Raw genomic sequence first — 19502 nt, 5'->3', positions numbered from 1 at the left:
TCTCAACATGAACAGGCATGACTCTTTCTCATGACAGGAAACAAGAAAGTCTGTTCTTGTTTGCTTTTTTTGTTGTTTGCTTGTTTTTGCTGGACCTGCTCTACCACTTGAGCCACAGCAACACTTCTGGCTTTTTCTATTTATGTTGTGCTGAGGAATCAAACGTAGGGCTTCATGTATAACAGGCAAGCACTCTACCACTAAGCCACATTCCAAGCTCCAAGAAGGTCTGTTCTTTAGAGCCTTGAGTCCCAACCCCAAGACCCTATTCTCATGACCTCTGAAAGGTGATCACCTTTGGTTACCACCACACTGAGAGACAGAGCTTTTACCCTATGAATTTGAGGAGGGCAAACTATAGTTTATAGTATATTCCCTTTTCCTTCTGTGTGCTAAAAAAGCACTTTCTCTATCAGGTGAAGCACTTCTTCCTCTGGACTTTTCCTCCAACCCTGAGCACTTGTAGTACTTTACAGTGACTAGTGTCTTAATGGCTTCCTATCTCTTAAAAACTGTCAGCTCTTTGAAGGAAGCTTGCCTGGCACAATATCTAGTATGTAGAAAGGATTTGATAAACAACCATTGACTGAATAAATAATTGGCTGAATGAATTTTATCATCTAAGAAAGCACCAAAAATGACTCAATTACCTCTGTAAAGACCTTCTATGTTAATAGAGTCACATTATGATGACTTCAATATATGAATTGGGGGGGTCACAATTTTACCCACAGCACAATCGCTGCTATGCAAACAAGAAATGTGACAGGCAGAACAGGTGACAGTAGAGAGGGAAGAGACAGCAAAAGAGAGAAGATAGTTGTAGGGGTAGGAGCAGCAAAAAGAAAACACACACAAAAAAAATTAAAAAAAATAAGAGACTAAACAGAAAGGCAGGATACACTCATGTTAATGAACATGGTCTTTAGCAAAATACTCAGTTATATTTAGAACATTCAATTTCAAGGAGCAGGAAAGGCTATCATACATTTTACAAAGTAGTCCTTCAATTATGCTTTTTAAATATTGCTTCTTAGACAGTGAGCCTCCAGGCACATGAAGAAGCTAGCTGCTTGAGAATGTTGGAAGGGGTGACGCATTGATCACAATACATTGTATTCATGAGCTACTTGATTAAATGAAAACTCCTTTGTACAAAAAAAAACTTTAAAAAGAAATCTGAATAAAACAACCCAGCTCCCAACAATTATGCCAAAGGTTTCTGATAAGTTGTATCTCAAAGTTAATTGCCATCAAGAAGGAATGAAAAGATGGACTGTTAAGTGGTCCAAAACAATAAGGTAAAAAAGCAAAAGTATTCATTCCGATGAGAAACAATGATGTGTAAAATAAAACATGTTCCTTCATTTTGCTTTTAGGTTCCCTTCCTTGCCACCCACCTTTTGGACATCTGCTTAGACATCCTGGAAGAGTGAATCACCACGTGTAAGGAAACCCAGGGCTACTGACTTCTTGGAAGTGTCAAAGGTGACTCATCTTTTATAGATTTTCACCTCTAAAGAATTTATTTGGAAAAAAATGTGACATGTTTCCTAAATACACACCATGTCTACTAAGATTTAAATTAAATTAAGAAATCTAAACACAATGAAACAGCCCGTGGCTTGTTAAAGCTGCAGTGTGTTAGACTATGTACTTTCTGTAGCCACAGAACAGCAATAGAAAGGTATACATTCTGATGCAAGCAGTGATTGTTTACTTCCTTTGCCTCTCAATGTTTTTCTGTTTCAAGTAAACATTTGTAGATTTATAATAAACAAAGCTGCTGCGATATTTAGCTTTTAAGGCAATGTTTTAAATTCAGTACAGGTATCTGATTCATCTTTCTACCTGAAGTTTCTTGGGTGATTGAATTGTTCAAAAGAACAAACTTGTAAGATTCTCTGTTTCTCCCTGAGGAATTGACTGTGAGTTTACTGTTCTGTTAATGACACAGACGTAAAAGAAAGCATGTGTAAAAGTTAACACTCACCTAGGAAATCATCACCTTTTTGTTTCATTCACTGTCCTCAGTAAAGATACAAAGTATAGACAGCAGATAACCTGGTAATATAATGGTATTTCTAACTAAAAAGCAACAGACCACTGCCTGAAAATATGTGACCCAGATGTATTTCAAATTCCATGGTAGTTTTTCTCCTCCCTTAGTATCCACTCTGAAATCAAGCTCTATGCTTTTGCCATGATTCCCAACAAATCCAACAGGACAGTGTGTGTGTAAGTAGCACCAAATCTGCTGAAAGTTTTTGTAGGAAATGAGACATTATATCAAACACCACACCCAGCAGAACTTATGAAAAGTTAAGCTCCACTATTGGTCTCCAAATTACTTTCTAAATTGCCTTCTTTTTTCTATCCATCAAAAAAAATCTTTATATCCTAATATTCAAATCCAACGTTTGATTTGAATCCCAAAGTTACCAAGGAGAAACTAAGGCACGTAGTCAACAAAACCCTTTACCAACAGGATTTATCTTCATTGCAACAAAGCCATACAAAAATAAAAATGAAAAACAGGTCAATAACTATTAGATGTTAGTCAAGTCTGATCTTGGAGTGTTTTACTTTCCATCTCAAGTGGTGTATGTAAGAACTATGTAGAAGACAATATACTTGAATGAAACCATTTGCTAAATAAGCAGTGTGTGTGTGTGTGTGTGTGTGTGTGTGTGTGTGCGTGCATATGTATATAGGTATGTAGGATGTGGTAGTGATAAAATTCTGCAGCTGGGCAATTATTTTCACCAGCTGGATAAACACAATATAATCATATATCCATAAAGTATGGATAATATGTAGTATGAGGGTAACAGGATTCTTTTAATTCTGTTTTTAACTTGTCCTTTTCCTGAACTTTGATTTCTAATAAGAATTAACTGGCCAGCCCTGATGCTCTAGGCAATAGAATGATGCTTTCTCTGTGCAGAAACCTTATAGGCATAATGACTCAAAATTCAACAGTTTGTCAAAAGAGAAGACTATAGCCCTCCCCCAAACGGTAATTATGTAAGATAATTTTCTCGACTATAATAACTATTTCAGTATGTATATCTAAATATATTATATATACTTTACAGACACAAAATACAATAAACTATTTTTCAAGCACATTGCAATGGTTCCTGAGAATGCGTGGAGCCTTCCAACACAAATATTTTTTAGGAAAAAAATTTAATAAAAACTAAAAAAAAAAACCTCCTCTCTACTTTTGTTGAACACTCATCAGATGAATTTTCATTAGAAATATAGAGAAAACTTTTGCTGCCCCATAATTTTCCTATGTTCCAGTACTATGTAAAACAGAGAGTAGAAAAGATTTACCTTGATAGCTGTCATGAATCCAAATTCAAGCTTTTTCCACTATTTACCCCATCACTCAGTCAGCATTTAGTAATTGCTCGGTTACTATGCCTAAGCATGTGGGCCTTGGCTTGAAAAGCTGGTGTGGGGAACACAGCCCGCGAAGTTTCCATCAACGCCATCTCAGCTGCAGACAGGTCTTGAGTCATCCTGACTCCCCTTGGTTATTGAAGTTATACGGAAACTTCCCTCCACTCTCTTGCCTGCTACCACCTCCAGACAACTGCTTCTTGGGGTTACCATGTGCTGCCTTTCCTTAATTGCTTTTTGAAACACAAGAGATTTTTATCCCTCTCCACACACACATTTTTCTTGTTTTTGCTTTCAAAATGTGTTTGCATATTATCTAGATTATCCTTTAAAAAATAAAAGAAAAAAGATGACACTTTAGATTTTACTATTCCATCTCCTCATTAGCCAGACATTATTTCTCTACACCTCAGCTAGTCTTCCTGTCTAAGGACCCTGATCCATGGTTGTTTTAGACATTCCTAATGAATAAATTGCTCCATTCTTCACCCTGCATAACCTTGTGCTAGCCCTTCTTCCGGTATTGGCATTTCATCCTCAAAGTTTTACTTAGAGTTCTCAGACAGCTATCAACTTTCCAGATCCTAGAAGGAAGGGGGAATTAGGGATTGTACACATTCATGCCTTAGGATTTTCAAAATGGGCATTTCAAAATGGGCATAAAGAATTCGAATTCATTTAGCAAATCTTTAAGGGAATAATGAAGACCCCAGAAGGAAGAGCTTCTAGGGAAGAGCCACAGCTAGTTAGTTTTGTGCAGATGGGCAGCCCATACTCTAGACAGAGAGGGGCAGTGTCCTGGACCAAGGTGTTCTTTCTTCTTGGAATCTTGCTTGCTACACTCACCCCTTTCCTCAGAGTTGGGTAGAAAAATTAGATGGTATAGATATACAGTAGTAAGAGTGCACACAAAGATCAGTGAGATCTGAGTCAGGTGTTGGTGGCCTGTAATCCTAGCTAATCAGTAGGCTGAGGATCATGGTTCAAAATCATCAGGGGCTCCTCTTCCTCTTCTCTTAGCTCATGATAGAAGTGGTCTCAGTCTACCATGCACTCTTTCCATAATATGCTGCTTCGCCACAGGGCCATTGGATCATAGACTGAAACTTTCAAAAACTGTAGAGCAATACAAACTATGACCTTCATGCATTCATCACCTCAGGTATTTAGTTACAGTAATGCCTAGATGTCTTCAAGGAAGAAAATGAAGAGAGAAAGCAAAAGTATATTCAGTATACTCACTGAATTATAGAATTGTATTTTGGGTTATTTTTTCCTTCATTGTCTGCCATCATATGATGACTCGTTGCCATAGATTTGAATATGGTTAATTATGAGTTTGGGTTTTGGTTTTCAAACTGCCAGTTGTAAACTATAGGCTCTCTCTAGGGTAGATGGGCAGGTGGAGAAAAGGAGAAAAATTAGAATTGAACATGTTTGCACTCCACAAACATTACTGCTTACTTCTACCCAAAGCCTCTCAAAGCATAGTTAAGCAACACTCAAGCTCTTAGGTATAGGCTAAACCATATGCAATAGAAAATATTAGATTTTTAATGAGAAATTATCATTTTCATATGCTTTCCCAAGTTCTAGAATATGAAAATGAAGTTTTTTTTTCTTTATGCTATTGCTAACAAATTTGTTAGGGTTAAGTAGAATGTGATATACCTCATTTTTTTTCATCTATACCTACAAGGAGACTGTGTTGGGGCTGGGAAGGTGGCTCAGTGGTAGAGCGCTTGCCTTGCATGCATGAGGCCCTGGGTTCGATTCCTCAGCACCACATAAGCAAAAAGAAAAAAGCCGGAAGTGGAGCTGTGGCTCAAGTGGTAGAGCGCTAGCGTTGAGCTGAAGAGCTGAGGGACAGCGCCCAGGCCCAGAGTTCAGGCCCCACGACTGGACCCCCCCCAAAAAAGGAGACTGTGTTCTGTGCCAGGGGGAGTTGGAATATCTATGAAGCAGGAAAAAAGAACAAAATTGAGTGAGTGCAAATTAAAAAAAAATTCTCCTTTGTTTCTTTAAATAAATCCCAGAAAATAGTTGACAGGTCTAAGCAGCCATGAAATGTCTTCTAATAGTCATGATGGTGTCTTGTACTCTTTGAACACACAGGGCTTCTGCCCTCATAGTTCCTTAAAGTCTCTACTCATACTTCACCTTCTCAAGGACTATCGGATTCTCCTACCTGCACCCCCCAATTCTACATCCCAATTTCCTCACCATGTTTTACTCTTTAATTTTATTTCTTTGTCACTCCATAATTTTCTAACACATACAAATTTTTTTGTGATAACTATTTTACACGACATAGGTTCCCTGCTGGAATATATGATTCTCAAGGACAGGAACATTGTCAAGTTTCTTCTGATCATCCAAAGCTGCTAAGAGAAACTCAGTATACATGATTTGATGAAGTCTTGAATAGGCTAGATATGAAACTGAAGGACAAGGTAAAGTAGCTGGAAAGGTACCAGGTCTTTTTGATGGACTGCTTCTATTAAAGTAACCAATCAAAGATTTCATTCTCAACTTCTATCCTTACATATTGGAAAAGGCTCATGCCAGAACCCAAGGTAACAGTTGATAAAAAAGAAAATCTCTTCAGAAAAGAGGAGGATTCTGAAATCTGGAGGATTTATTTGCTCCAGTTAGTTGATATGAGCTACTGTGACCACTGAAGTTTTTTTTAATTCATTTTTGCTTCTTTCAGTATCCCAGAGTAATAAGATGAACTATTCCATCACTCTTTTTTTATTATAAAATGTAGTGTTAAGATTAAAATACTCTTGGATTAGTGATGAATGGGGATAGTGATGGAGGCCAAATTTAAAGAGCAGCACAACTACAAACCACAATGGAGGATGCTCTGAATGTGATTCATTCAACCCTGGCAGGAAATATAGGAGTCAAACCTCCAGATCACAGGGCAAAGATCACCCTGATCCAACCCACAAGCCTGATTCACTAGACCTGCCTAAACCCAAGTCACAGTAACTGCCTGGTTGATCCAGAGTGGTTTACATGAGCCTGAGCGTGGATAGTACCACAATGTCATGCACGTTGTATGTAGCAAGTTGCTGAATCTCACAACTGGAAGAAGTAGGTAGAAAACAATTGCCTTTACACAGGCAGAAAAAAACAAAAATAAAAAAACAAAACAAAGCAAAGCAATTGTACAAGTTAGCGAACCTACTCTGGGTCACACGGCTGTGAAGGCAGGATTTAACTTCTGATGTCTGCAAGTAGAATGAATTCATACTTTATCAATGGACTACCTCCCGAATATAGTGTACATGATGCTTTAGGAGACTATGATAAGCAATCTTTGTAGGTATCATCTTAGGCAGGCAAGGGTAAGAGTTGGTCACCATGAAACTCAACAGGCAAATTTTCTATATTTCAAGAAATAGGATAAACTGCTGCAACATCTTTGCTTACCCTTAAGAGATGGACATTATTAACATATAAATGATGGTCATGAAATATTATTTGGCAATAGAATTAGCCTTATAAAATGGATTCAGTGTCCTCCCCAGACTTCTTCTAGACCTATAAATCTTGACTGGTTACAAAACCTCAGATGTTAGAATAAAGGAGTCATTTGCCTCTCAACGTAATGGCATACTTTACTATGTGTTATCCAGCCACCTTTTATCCTGTGGGTTAGGATGAGTCTGAACTGCACCAATTCTCTGTCATTGGAAGGCTGAGGTTTGTTGTTGTCTAGAAGTTTGTCCAAATGCGAATCCACTGATTGAGGGAGTGATTGTGGTCTGCCAGTCATGCTGTGTACAAAGGAAGTCGTTTCGTCCAACAGCCTTGTTTGTGTTTTGGAAAACTGCTTCGGTTTATGTCCCATTTCCATTCCCAGGCTCTGCCCTCCCAAAGTAAATAGATGACAAGTCATGGTGTGGGGAGAAAGCATTGGTGCTGCAGGGGTGGGGATAGAGGAAGGAAAGAGATTTCCCTAGGGCAAAAAGGTCTTCAACAAACCAAGTATAATTTGGAAAGAAACTTCTGTGCCAAAACCACATGGAGTTTACATCAAGATCAACTCCATTTATTAGCATAAACACAGACTCCTAAAAAACTCCATTTACTGCTTCTAAAAAAATGATCAAACATGAATGTAGATTATTATACTAGATTCCAGCTTCAATGACTAGCAAAAAATGAATCTTTGGGAAGAGGGGTATAATTCACTTACTAAGTGTAAGGCCTTTGGTTAAGTATTGATTTTTTTAAATGATGAATCTTTGTCACATAAACATATGCACCTCTTTATGTCATCCATCCCCACCTAACCAAACCCCGTCATGGACAGGGAGAATAAACTTCTACTTGCTTAGAAAACTCACTTGCTTCTAGTGTTTCCTTAAAGAAGAAAACTCTTATCCCCAACTGTTATGCTAAATACTGTCTTGCAAGTTTTGATTTTAAGGAGATAATTGCATTAAGAAGACTATGCTTCAAAATTTTAACTAGGTCTGGAAAATAAGTCAATGTTTAGAAATTCCCTTCTTTCTAAGTCTGCTCCCAAGACCTTAATTGACCTCTTTTGAGTTAGAAAGTCCCCTTCTACAACAATAATTAATTGTAATTCTTGATTCAGTGACATGGGAACTCACACAATATCCCTGTTATATAGGTCCATCAGCCAAATACGTATAACGATGAAAAAATATACATTCACTTTTACCAAAAGAAACATAGAGCTAAGGAAATGGAAACAAAGGACATTGATTGTATATACAAGGTGGGTGGGAAAGGGCTGGGAAAGGGAAGGTGAATGCTATTTCTAAGCATCTTTTTCATTTGAATTTTGTTTTTGGAAATATGTTTAGACTTTATATACTCCAAAAAATAAAAACTTTCAAACAGGATTGGGCAAGCTCTTAATGGAATACAAATAGAAACAAAGGAACAATTCATGATATTTCAATTGAATATTGTAACTAGGGTCAAAAGGGTAAACGAATCCAATTGATTTTGGAACGTAGTATTCTAAGTGTAAATTCCTAGTCCAGGGAAGAAATAAGGCAACACATCTTGAAAGTCTGCTTAGTAAGTTTGTTGCTTTCAGTAGGATTGCTTAGCAATTCCTGCCCTGTGTGTTAGAGGACAGAGTTAGTGAGAAATGAATTGATGAACTTAGGAGCCAAGCTGTCATCATGTATGAAGGGACAGCTTAAGGGGTATGTTTTTAAAAAGTATGCATTTTGGTGAGCTAATTAATCTCATGTGTTTTTATTCATGAAGTTAAAAACATAGAAGTTGGAAAAGTATAGGCAATCAAGGCACTAGAGCCTATTGAATAGAGCCAAGACTTCTTGCAAAAATGAGCCAATTTCAAAATTAATCCAGGAAAAGTACAAGAGGAGCCTGAAATATTTGCCAGAAGTACTCAAAATACATTGGAGATGAGTGTGTGTGTGTGTGTGTGTGTGTGTGTGTGTGTGTGTGAATCCTCACAAGAGACCATTTAAAGGAGTTGTTGTAGGCTGACTGAAACAATCTGAGCAACAAAAGAAATCATAATTGCAATGTTCTTTTAAAATATGCTAGAAGAGAATACACTAAGAATATAAAGGATTTAGTTATATATAAAACAAATTTTAAAAAGGGAAAACTTATAGAATGTTAGCACATGTAAAATAAAGTTTATTTTATTTTTATTTTTTTAGTTTGCCTTTTTAAAATTTAATTTTTTTGTCAAAATTTTTTAATTCAACCTTCTGAGACTATCATAATAAGAAAATTCATCAGCAATAATTATTAGTAGATACCAAAGCCAGTGAATACACATTTAATTTTAAAAAACAAGGTATTACAAAAGGAAAAATACAATGTTTACAGAGGAGAAGCTGGGTGAATACCAACGTAACCAAGTGACTAAATTTGGCATCAATAATAATCAACAAATGAATATTATTTACTTCTTCCAAACGTGAAACATGAATGACAAATGTCACTATTGTACTATACCAGTCACAACTTAATCATGAAGACATGTCAAAAAGCCCCAGCCGAGGAACTGTTTATAAAATAAAACGCCAGGACTCTTCAAATTCATCAACATCATTTGTTAAATGCTGAAAGACTATTACACATTGTAAAAGCTCAAAGAAAAAAAGGTTTTGTAATGAATAATTATTTCAGATTCTAGACCACAAAATATCATAAAAGATATTATTAAAAATGTCTTTTAGCCAGGCACCAATGTTTCTCTCCTGGAATCCTAACTAGTCAGGAGGCTGAGATCTGAGAATCATGGTTCAAAGCCAGCTGGGACAGGAAAGTTTATGAGATTCTTTTCTCCAATTAACAACCAAAAAATTGGAAGTGGAACTGTGGTTCAAGTAGTAGAGTGCTAGGTTTAAGCAAAAACGATCAGGGACAGTACCCAGGCCCTGAGTTCAAGCCTCAGGAGCAACACACACACACACACACACACACACACACACACACACACAAACAATGTCTTTTGAACCTTTTTAATTCCTTAAAGATAGTAAAAGAAAGAAGAAAGGAGAAAAAGAAAGGAAGGAAGGAAGGAAGGAAGGAAGGAAGGAAGGAAGGAAGGAAGAAGGAAGGAAGGAAGGAAGGAAGGAAGGAAGGAAGGAAGGAAATCTGTCTTTTGAAAGCAAGGTACCATTGGCTCACATTTATAATCCAAGCTACTCAGGACACTAAATCTGAGGGTCCCAGTTTGAAGCCAGCCCAGTCAGAAAAGTCCAGGAGTCTCCAATTCCAATTAGCCAGCAAGAAAGCTGAACTGGAGGCATGGATCAAGCCCAGCAGCCATGAGCAAAAAAGATGTACAAGAGCACAAGGCCTTTGAATTCAGGTCCCAGTACTGGTCCACACACTCACACAAAGTAAATATGTCTTCTAAAATTGAAAACATATACTAGGCCTATAAATTATATCCTAGCATGTGCCAACACTAAACTGTCTCACTGTAATTCTATAAGTTAGTGTCTTCTGTCTTAGGAAATACAGAGAAGTGTGGAAGTATGTACTCATGACCAGTGCATTATACTCTTTCAGAGGACATAATATAGATGTAATATAAACATGCAAAGTAAGATTGCTAACCATTTAAAGCTGAACTGCAGGACAGTAATTCATACTGTCTGAGAAACCTTTCTGTGTATTTAAAATACTCTCTAAATACTATTTAAAAATGCAACTGATTTCATTGTTTTTAGATTTTGAAAGAAGTTCATTACAAAATATAACTACACAATAGAAATTGCAATTTCCCTGTAATTCCATGACCAGCTAGGTCGTTGATATTCTTTACAACTGATTTTTCACATGTACATATTTCTTTGTACTAAGATGAAATAATTACTGAATTTAATGTAATTTAATTACTGAATATTACAAACATTTCTCCTTTTTTTTGCCGGTCCTGGGGCTTGAACTCAGGGCCTGGATGCTGTCCTCTTTGTACTCAAAACTAGTGCTCTACCACTTAAGTTATAGCACCACTTCTATCTTCTTCTGAATAGGTTATTGGAGATAAAAGTCTCATGTACTTTCCTGACTGTGCTGGTTTTAAACCGGGATCTTCTTGAGCAGCTAAGATTAGAGGCGTGAGCCACTAGCATCCAGCTAACATTTGTTTCAGTATTTCCTAACTTCGAAATATAAGTTTTATGACATGACAAATTATAGAATTGATTCAGTTGCCAAATAACCTACTTGCTTTGTTCTTCATTTTGTTTAGAAAATGTTAGGCAGCAGAATATAAACGAAGATTATAAATGACATAAAAATATAATAGGAAGGTATAATGTGGCAAAGTCCACACAAAAATGTGATTTTTAAAAAAAAATGCAGGTTCAGAATGAGTATAATAAAATGGATGTGGCAGAACCTTTAAGTGAGTCACAGAAAAATAGCAAGCTTTATTTTATGATTTCCCAACAGAAAATATCATCTTCATTTTGCCCAAATTATTTTATAGGTTATATTAAATAATGGTTTCAAATGAGGGTAGGTATGTCTTCAGTTGTAAAATTTCAGAGACAGGCAGCTCTGCTTTGTCCTGATAAAAGTCAAGACCAGTAAGGAGTTCTACATCTCGGACACGGGCAACATGGGCTAGAAACCTTTCTTCCACCCAGAGATCATTTGTTTTGTTTCCCTGAAAAAGACAAACACAAGATTGTTTTCCACAGGCATGAGTTTTCATTAATATATTTTATTACTTAGATATCCTTTCATAACTTTTCTTGCTTTTAAATCAAATTTGTTTAAATTGAATGTTGTTATTTATTAAAGCAAAAAGGGTAAGATGTATTAAATGGTACATAGGCCACCATGAACATATTTTAGCCAGTTTTATATTTACTTCAGTTTTTTTTTTGTCAGTTGTGAGGCCTGAACTCTGGGCCTGGGCACTGTCCTTGAACTCTTCAGTTCAAGGTTAGCGCTCTACCACTTGAGCCACAGTGCCACTTCTGGCTTTTTCTGCCTATGTGATGCAGAGGAATCGAACTCAGGGCCTCATGCATGCAAGGCAAGCACTCTACCACTGAGCCACCTTCCCAGCCCTTTACTTCAGTTTTATGTGTACTTCAATAAACAAAATTCAATAGTGGCTTATGAGTTTTCAAACTTACGTAAATGACATGGTACCTGGTATTTTCCAATTATTTTTCTCATTCAACTTTATAATTTATCCAGAGTGATATATCTAGGTATAGTTAGATCATTATGGTTTTATTGTTGTATGGTGTGTGTATGTGTGTGTGTGTGTGTGTGTGTGTGTGTGTATGTGTATTTTTGCAAGCATGCTAGTCCTAGAGCTTGAACTCAGAAACTGGGTACTGTCTGAACTTTTATGTACAAAGCTAGCACTCTACCACTTGAGCCACAGCACCACTTCTGGCTTTTTCTGAGTAGTTTATTGGAGATAAGCATCTCATGGAGTTTCTGCCTGGGCTGACTTTGAACTGGGATCCTCAGATCTCAACCTCTTCAGTGGCAAGGATTACAGGTGAGAACCACAGGTACCTAGCTGTTTTTAACTGTAGTTTTTAAATTTAGGGTAGCCTATTATTCTCTTTATCATACTTATAGATTTTCCTTGCTATTATAATAAATTATTCTCTAATGAGTAACAACTTCTCAAGTGTTTAAGAGCATAAATTTCTTAGGCATGGAAAGAAAATATTAGGTCATAGAATACATACACTTTCAACTGCACTAGATATTAACATACATTCTTCAAAGTATCTATGCTAAATTTTACACTCCAATAGGCAACAGAATCGTTTTCAGACACTCACATTTCATAGATATGAAACAGTGTTTTATGCATGTTCAAATTTTGTTATCCTGAACATTTTTATAGTTCAAGATCTTTTTAGATATTTCTATCCATTTTCCTGCAAATGACATAATTTCATTTTTCTTTATGGCTAAATAAATATATATTGTTCTTACCAGGTTTTCTTAATCCACTTCTAGGAATCTGCCTTGTCAATATGGGGTGCACTTCTCAGACTTTTCACCTAGTTGGCTAGCTCTAGCTTAGATATTTACATATTTAATAAAACTTGGAGTCTGAACAAGTTTTTACTATATATAATTAGATCAAACAAGTTAGAATCATAGATTTCTGTGATACTTTTTATTCACTATTAATTTTCTATTATGCATGTGATATTTTCAATTATTTTAGCAAAGTGAACTTTCAATGTTTCTTTCTTCTTTCTTTCTTTCCTTCCTTCCTTCCTCCCTCCTTTCCTTCCTCCTTCCTTTCCTTCTTTCCTTCCTTCTTTCTTTCTTTCTTTCTTCTTTCTTTCTCTCTCTCTATTTCTCCTCTCTCTCTCTCTCTCTTTCTCTCTTTCTTTCTAGCTTTTTTCTTTTTGCTTATGTGGCGCTAAGGAATCCAACCCAGGGCCTCATGCATGCAAGGCAAGCTCTCTACCACTGAGCCACCTTCCCAGCCCCTGAATTTTTTATATTTATGTGTTCATTCAGAAAAAATTAATGCCAGGTTTAAGATAGGATCTTAAGATTTGTTTCTACAATAAAGAATTAATAATATCATTCTTTTATGAGCATGCATAATATAGATAAGGAAAATATCTAAGGCATGTAGAAGATATAAATCCACATGTTCACAGATGCAGACATCTTTGATATTAATTACACAGCTTTATGTCATCTACAGTAAAGCTCACTTTTATGTCATATATCCACGAAGGACATAAAGAACATTTTAGATAGAATCACTTTTACGAAAGCCCGGAGGAGCTTTGCCACATGGTGTTCTCAGGCCCCGAGCTCGCCCAGCGCATACTCACAGGACAGCTCTCCACGTTGGTGGGTCGATGGGGGATGATGAATGGTAGGACATCCAGCCACCCGGGGCAGTTGTCTGGTGTGTGGCTCCTGTCTTTACAACTCGTCAGCACCACAAAGTAGTGAGTTGGGATGGGAACATCAGTGTTGGCTATGTGTCTAAAAGGATAATTTGATATTATTGTATTTTTGCTTCTGAAGATTGTAAAAATTTTACAATCATTTCAAAGAGATGTCATGGTAAAAAATACAATACAAGAAAGTAGTAGATGGAAAGTACAAAATTGTTACCATATGCTTCTACTTCAATCAGCCTAAAAGGGATTTATAGGACAAAGATAACCTTAGTATAAGATTATGGGGAAATATAGAATGCAAAGAAGCAAACATAGAATTCTACCTCCTGTGTTCCATAGTTCATACTCACAGTAGTATTTTCTAATAGAACAAGATGTAGGAATGAAGGCACTTTGATTCCAACCTTGCCAAATCATTCCACTAGACTGACCCCACCTAATCCATGTTCCCTTGACTTTAATAAAGAGATCGTCTGAACTATCAGCTCTACAGCATAGATTTTGGAGTAAATCTCCACAACTGATAGGACAGTGCTATGGTTTTAACAATGTAAAAGATTTTAGTGCAAAATAAAGAGATTACTATGTGTGTCCTAAGAAGGATATGAGCTGGTATAAGTGTAAATATATGACTGTAATTTACAACATGGACAATCCAGACAGTCTGTCTCCACATTCTGACTTTGTAATTTAGTAGTTTTAGAATCTAGACAATTTATTCAATCTTTCTTTGCCTTGTTTTTCTTATCTCCAATGGGGAGTTAGTAGAACCTAACATAAGCTATTTTGTAGATTAAATGAAGTACAGGTATATGCTTAGAAAAACATCTAACATGTAGCAAAATGCTCAAAATGTTTCTTAGAATTATGAAAAGATAAAAGGGAGAATCAATCAATGATGAAATAAGAACCAGAGGAAAAGTCACATATATTGTTTTATCAGAAGGTGTAAGTAGAAATATTGCTTGCTATAGTCTAGCCTGAAATACTGAAAGTGTTTAGTTGAATCCTCTGTTTTAAGAAGAAGAAGAAGAAGAGAAGGAGGAGGAGGAGGAGGGAGAGGAAGAAGAGGAAGAAAGAAGAAGAAGAAGCAGAAGGAGAAGAAGGAGAAGAAGAGGAAGAAATAATAATGGAGGAAAGTTCAATTGCTATGTACTACCTTCAAAATGTATTCTCAGCAACCTGTTGAGACCAAGTTTAGTATTCAGATGTACACTTTGGTCGCACTAGCTTTTTACCTGAAATTTATGTACATTCTCTTTGGGGAGATGCATCATAATTTACTTGCTATTTTTTAACTTTTCTAAGGTAAGCCTAGTCTTTACGTTTTTATTATTGGACTGGTTATGTATATGTATTTACTGATAGTACACCAAGTCACCTTAGCTTCTTAGACTTTGTAAACTTTCATTTTATCTCTATTCTTCAGTTTATAAATTTCCTAATCTTTACCTAGATTTGTTTTTGTTCTGTGTTTAAAAGTTTTGCATTACAATTCTTTGGTTAAATATTTAGATAACTAGGGACTTGGAAGGTGGCTCAGTGGTAGAGTGCTTGCCTCGCATGCATGAGGCCCTGGGTTCAATTCCTCAGCACCACATAAACAGAAAAGGCTGGAAGTGGTGCTGTGGCTCAAATGGTAGAGTGCTAGGCTTGAGCTGAAGAGCTGAGGGACAGCCCCCAAGCCCAGAGTTCAAGCACCACAACAAAAAAAAAATATTTAGATAGACTAGGTTAAAAAGAGATAATAATAGCATCTGAACATGAATATACTATATAATATTTGGAACACAAAACTTTCATTTAGAATCCTAGAATTTTCCCCTTATATTACCTTATTTCTAAGTCAGCGTCAAATACTTACTCTGTAATTTCATTTGGAGCATCAAAATGACCATCATAATTATAATCAAATATTGGTCCACTGATGACATTTACTCCATTTCTTTCCACCGCATATTTAATAAGAAGAACCTCATGGAAGTAATCCCACATTTCTATAAGTAAAACAGGATGTCAAAAGTATCTACCCCTATTGAACATGGGAGTTTTTTCTACAGGTGTATTTAAATAGCATCAACTTCTATTTCTGTGAATATCAGTGATAATGAGGTAATTCTATATAGTAGTTTATGTAACAAAAACAAGCAAGTGCAGTAATGATTTCTTTTTGTTCCTATAGTTGTGGACTTGAAATTATAGTCAAATATGTCTCCAGATTTCTCCATAGAGGCGGAGTTACTCTGAGGACAGTGTGTTTTAAAAATGATCCACGCAGATGCCAATGGCTCACACCTGTAATCCAAGCTCCTCAGGAGGCTGAGATCTGAGGATCACGGTTTGAAGCCGGCCTGGGCAGAAAAATCCCTGTAAGACTCTTATCTCCAATTAACCACTCAAAAACCAAAAGTGGTGCTGTGGCTTAAGTGGTAGAGCACTAGCCTTCAGCACGAAGAGGCTCAGGGACAGCACCCAGGCCCTGAGTTCAAGCCCCACAACCAACAACAGTAACAACAACTATCCAGGCATAAGTGGCTCATACTTGTCATCATAGCTACTTCAGAGGCTGAGATCTGAGGATTGTGGAGTCAAGCAAGCTAGAGCAAGAAACTCCATGAGACTCTTACCTCCAATTAGCCACCAGAAAACCAGAAGTGGAACTGTGGCTCAATATGGTAGAGCACCAGTCAAGCAAAAAGCTCAAAAATAGTTCCTAGGCTAGCCACATGACTAACAAACAAATAACAACAACAACAACAACAAAGATCCCAACATTCATGTTGCTGTGTTTATTATCATTCTGGGAACAAAAACTTAACATTGTTTAATTACAGTGGAAATAAAATTTTACTTTGTAAAAATGTTTACAGTTTAATTTGTAAACAAATTTTCAGAATTCTAGCAAGTCATTCAAAGTTGAAGTAAGTTGAAAAAAAACTATGATCTTCATTTCCCATATTTAAAATAATATAAATAATATAATAAGATGAGTCATTAATCTCCGTAACAAATGGCAATAATCACATATAGGTTGAGTTTGGAAGTTCAGAGAGTCACATAATCATTTTAATACCCCAAATACCCCAAATACATACTTACTTTTGAATTCTTCATACATAGGGACCAAATTACTTGTAATTAAAGCATCATAGACATTATTACTGTTTGCTGAAAAACAAATGGATTTTTATTAAATCTAGGGATTGAATATGTAATATAATATGTATATATAGTAAGTCTGATTTAATATATATGTATTATTTGCTTCCATTAAGACATTTTACTCAATAGATCTCAGAATCTAAATTATGAATCTTTGTCTTCAAGAAAGAAAAGCTATATATCAGGAGTAATTATATTCTTAGAAGCTGAAGTTATTGCAAATTTTTATGATAATTTCATTTCTTGATGAGCAGGAAAAAGACTTAAGTTTTAGAAAAATCACAATAGTTTTTGTACGATCCCCAGAGAGATCTTTGAAAACAAAACAAAACAAAAATGAAAACCAGCTTTAAAAAGTTTATTCCACCACTTAATCCACAGCTTAAAGTTGTTGGATACAAAGCCTGAGTGATAGCTCAGGCTGGTTTCTGTTCACAAACAGCAGCTGTATTCTCAATGGAGACTTTAGGTTGGGCAGCAGCCAGAACAAATATTTTTTTAGATGCTTGTGTTGCTCTCTCTCCAAGGAGTTTTCCATTTAAAATGTAAACATAAACCTGCCAAACTCAAACTCTCTAGACATCTGGGCGAGATTAGAACTGATGTGTGATTCCCAAAGAAAAATCAACTTGTCTTTATGATAGCTATTGTCCTACTTTTGACCAGCCAACAACCACTGGAAACCTCTTGGGCAGCTAGTTTGGCCCAAGCAGGTAGTTTTGGTGGCCAGTATATGTTTAAGGCACATGCCAAATCCAGCTGATGAGGGCTTTCTAAGCTATTGCTCTAAAAAAGAGCTCTACTAACCAGGAGGATAGAGGAAGCCGTGGGTGATATTCTTGTCTGCTAAATAGAAGGAACATTTTTGGCTCTCAGAAGGAGCAACCCTGACATCAGCCCGCAGACAGTCTGGGATAGTGGGAGGAAGAGGCGATGTGTCTCCCTGCTGAAAGAGAGAAAAGGGGAAAAAAATTACGCCCACGGTCATGGCTCCCACATTGCCTTAAATGGTTTGTAACTTCCCTAGAGTGTTTTTCATTTACTCTCTTCCTATTTTCTTAGTGAATCAGGTCTACGCACGCAGTGGAAATGGATGTCTTCAGCAGTGTTTTTTTCTGTGGTTCACTTCTGGTTAGGGGACACTGAGAGGGCAAATCAAATATGCCTCAGAATGGAATATTTACAGAGTAAATCCTGAATTGAGAGCAGAGGAGTAATGGTTGATCTTGCTAAAAACAAAAACAAACAAACAAACAAAAACCAACTGAAATCTTTTTCAGGACTTATGTGGTGATATGTGCTGCATATGCATAAGAAACATTAAAAGACAAAATACACACTGTTCTAGACATGTAAGTATGAATTAGCTATATTATTCTTTAGTGGGAAAAGAAAATCTAGCCAACCTAAAAGCAATTCCAAGAAGCTGTGTTTGTCTAAATATATAAATATACTTCTTTTTCTTTCTGGCAGTACTAGAGATCAAATTCAGGGTTTTAAGCTTGCTAGGCAAGCACTCTAAGCTTGAGCTCTGCTTCTAATCCTGAGTATACTTCACATGTTTGGATTAAAATAAGCTTGTAGATATGCTTCATTATGAAATAGAAGATTTTTTAAAAATTTTCTTTGTAGCTCTATGTAGAGTTCGTTACTTGATTCGCTAGGAGCATTCTGCCATATGCTGCCTAACCTCAGTATTAAAGGTAATAATGTAATATATGATCATCATATTTTGATTATTATGACTAAATGGATATTACTTTAATTGGTTGGTTTAGTTTTGTTTTGTCTGAGACCAGGACTCAAGCTCAGGCTCTGACACTTGTACTCATGGACAGATGAATCACGCCTCCAACCCATTTGTTTAATTTTTTAAGAGATTTTCTATGATCTCTATTGTCCACAACATTTTTTTCTCAACAGATTTGAAATTATCTCAAAAGGAAGGCTAAGTTAAATTAATGTGTCCTATCTTCACTCACTGTATTGTGGAATCAGGCTGGAGTCTAGATTAGGTGAGAGGTAAAGATAAGACAAGCCCAGGAAAAGCCCTTCGGGGCCTTAACAAACTCCTGAACAAACTGCTATGTTCCAGTTGGAAAGCATGGTACCAGAGCGGAAGAAGATCCACTTGGTTGAACATAGACTTTTATCTTTGCTGTCTTCCAAAATCCCATGGAAAGGGAAGTTGCACTGAAGATCCATGAGAGGACACAAATATTTAAGAGTTGGAAAGCAGATGAACAAACAGGAACCCGAAAAGACCAGGGGGCACTGGCTATCAAGAGCTTAAGGCTGAGGCAAAGCATAATGTGTCAGCTTTCTGCAAAATATGCGTTTGTGACAATACTTTAGCCAGGAAGGGTAAAACTTGAGAGTCTCCTAAAGACAAAAGGGGATATGTCTGGTTAGATATAAGATGATCAACCAAGAGCCTTAAGAAGTAGCCAAAGCCAGGAGCTGGTGGCTCACACCTGTAATCCTAGCTACTCAGGAGGCTGAGATCTGAGGATCATTGTTCAAATC

General features: G+C 36.5%; 1 protein-coding gene across 1 annotated transcript in view; it reads right to left on the bottom strand.

Annotated features, from left to right (window-relative positions):
- Positions 1 to 11306: 11306 nt before the first annotated feature.
- The window catches only part of Enpp3 (ectonucleotide pyrophosphatase/phosphodiesterase 3), a 53870-nt gene continuing 45674 nt past the window's right edge, over positions 11307 to 19502 (bottom strand). The window contains exons 21-25 of the mRNA XM_013026765.1: positions 17784 to 17922; positions 16914 to 16982; positions 15679 to 15811; positions 13740 to 13896; positions 11307 to 11569 (exon numbers count right to left, since the gene is read on the bottom strand). Coding sequence (XP_012882219.1) covers positions 11396 to 11569; positions 13740 to 13896; positions 15679 to 15811; positions 16914 to 16982; positions 17784 to 17922 — 672 coding nt within the window. The 3' untranslated portion in view covers positions 11307 to 11395. The remainder of the gene's footprint in view (positions 11570 to 13739; positions 13897 to 15678; positions 15812 to 16913; positions 16983 to 17783; positions 17923 to 19502) is intronic.

The sequence above is a fragment of the Dipodomys ordii genome, unplaced genomic scaffold, assembly GCF_000151885.1.
Source record: "Dipodomys ordii isolate 6190 unplaced genomic scaffold, Dord_2.0 Scaffold97, whole genome shotgun sequence".
Lineage (NCBI taxonomy): Eukaryota > Metazoa > Chordata > Mammalia > Rodentia > Heteromyidae > Dipodomys > Dipodomys ordii.
Note: the sequence above shows the minus strand (reverse complement) of the source record. Positions and strands in the feature narration are given on the sequence as shown.